The sequence below is a fragment of the Cyprinus carpio genome, chromosome A10 (genome assembly GCF_018340385.1).
Source record: "Cyprinus carpio isolate SPL01 chromosome A10, ASM1834038v1, whole genome shotgun sequence".
Taxonomy (NCBI): domain Eukaryota; kingdom Metazoa; phylum Chordata; class Actinopteri; order Cypriniformes; family Cyprinidae; genus Cyprinus; species Cyprinus carpio.
Window position 1 is genome coordinate 14,980,215 of NC_056581.1, and position 1,775 is coordinate 14,981,989.

At 32.7% G+C, this 1,775-nt stretch overlaps 1 protein-coding gene across 1 annotated transcript in view; it reads right to left on the reverse strand.

The window, feature by feature from the left end:
* Window positions 1–1,064: 1,064 nt before the first annotated feature.
* LOC122146528 (trace amine-associated receptor 13c-like) overlaps window positions 1,065–1,775 on the reverse strand; it is a 1,066-nt gene continuing 355 nt past the window's right edge. The window contains exon 1 of the mRNA XM_042765748.1: window positions 1,065–1,775. This exon is cut by the window's right edge and continues 355 nt beyond it. Within this exon, the coding sequence (XP_042621682.1) occupies window positions 1,065–1,775 (711 nt within the window).

The window sequence follows — 1,775 nt, forward strand, 5'->3', positions numbered from 1 at the left end:
CACACACACACACACACACACACACACACACACACACACACACACAGTGCTTTTGTTGTTTTATCGAGAAATGGATTACAGTAAACTCTGAAGCCCTGTTATGAACATCATGGCTTGTTATTTATAAAATGTGCACCTGAGGGTGCTGTTAACACCTGTGGCTACATGCAGAGATGATCCTCAAGTGCATCAATCATTCATTAAAGGTGCAAAACAAACACAGGCAAACACATACAACAGTCTGATGCAACAGCTGCTGCTTTCTATTCAGTGATTTAATAGTTATTTAATAATTTAATATAGAAATTAATCAATCCAATAAAATAATCCAAAAGTGGCGAACAAAAAATAAATAATAAATAAAAGGAAGAGTGTGTGAGCTTTCAAAAATAACTAGGCAACTATAGTTTGCATAATTTTAACCTTTGTTTGGATCATAAAATAAATCGGCCTACATGAGGTGATGTTGAGCAGTTACAGTATGGCATTAATTTATTCACATCATTATATGAAACAATAAACATTGCTTCAACTTACTTGAAAAGTTACAATAAAATATTTAAGATTTTTATTGTTAGGCTTTACCTTTGTGTGTAGATGTTTTGTTTCAGATGTTTTAATCTGAGGTGTGCTGTAAACCATTTTAATTATTCACTTTGTGAATCACCTCCATGATAATACATTTGAAACTTACACATAGTTCTGTATGACTGTCCTCTTTTTGTCATTATGTTTTTGATTTATATCAACACAGATTCAGCATGACTAATAAAAGATTTGTGATTCTTGCTCAATTTTCCTTATGAGCTAATGCAACACAACTGAAAATTTTGTCACTTAAACTTACTGTGTGTAAAAGAGTTTGCTTAGTTGTTAGATTCTGACAAAACCGGCATTTGAACAAAGTATAATTATAAAGGAATGATACTCAATGAAACACACTACATAATATTAAAATACATGTAGTGTAAATTATAAACTATTATGATTATGTACCTTTATGACTTTATAAACAATTGCCATTTTTGTGAAATTGTTCTCAGAATGATGGCTTATTAGTTTAATTACAATTGATGTTCTGTAAAAATATTGACCAGAGAGGATGCTGGCTGAAATATTTTCAGAGTTAAGATGAGTTTAACTGTCTTTTTAAACCAGGGGTAAAATAAAGCATAGACCATAGGATTTAGACCTGAGTTCATATACATGAACCATGTCAAAACATTTATGGTTGTGGAAGAAGCTGCTGATATGGAACAGATATAGTATGGAATCCAACAAAGCAGATAAACTGTGACAATGATTCCTAATGTCAGAGCAGCTTTGCTCTCAGATTTCCTCCTCACTGAACTTTCCATTACAGATTTACCACTCTTCATCAGGGTGTTTATAACTTTCACTTGCTGATGTACAACATAGAAAATCCTCAAATATAAAGATATGATTAGGATACAAGGAAAAATAAAAGACATGAACAGATCAGTGACTATCCAAGCAAAACCCACCAAAACAGAACACTCTCCATAACACATGTGTGTTTTGTGAGAAATGTTATTAATAACGAAGGCAGTGTTATAAGTTGAGGAGCAAACCCAGCTCAAACAGATGCTTATTAATGTTTTAGTCATGGTTATTTTCTGTGGGTACAGTAAAGGGTGACAAACAGCCACATAACGATCAATAGCAATTAAAACTAAATTACTAAGAGATGCTGAGAGAAGCATCCAAATAAGTATTGAATAGAGTCCACAGAAAGTGTCTCCAAAGTACCAACA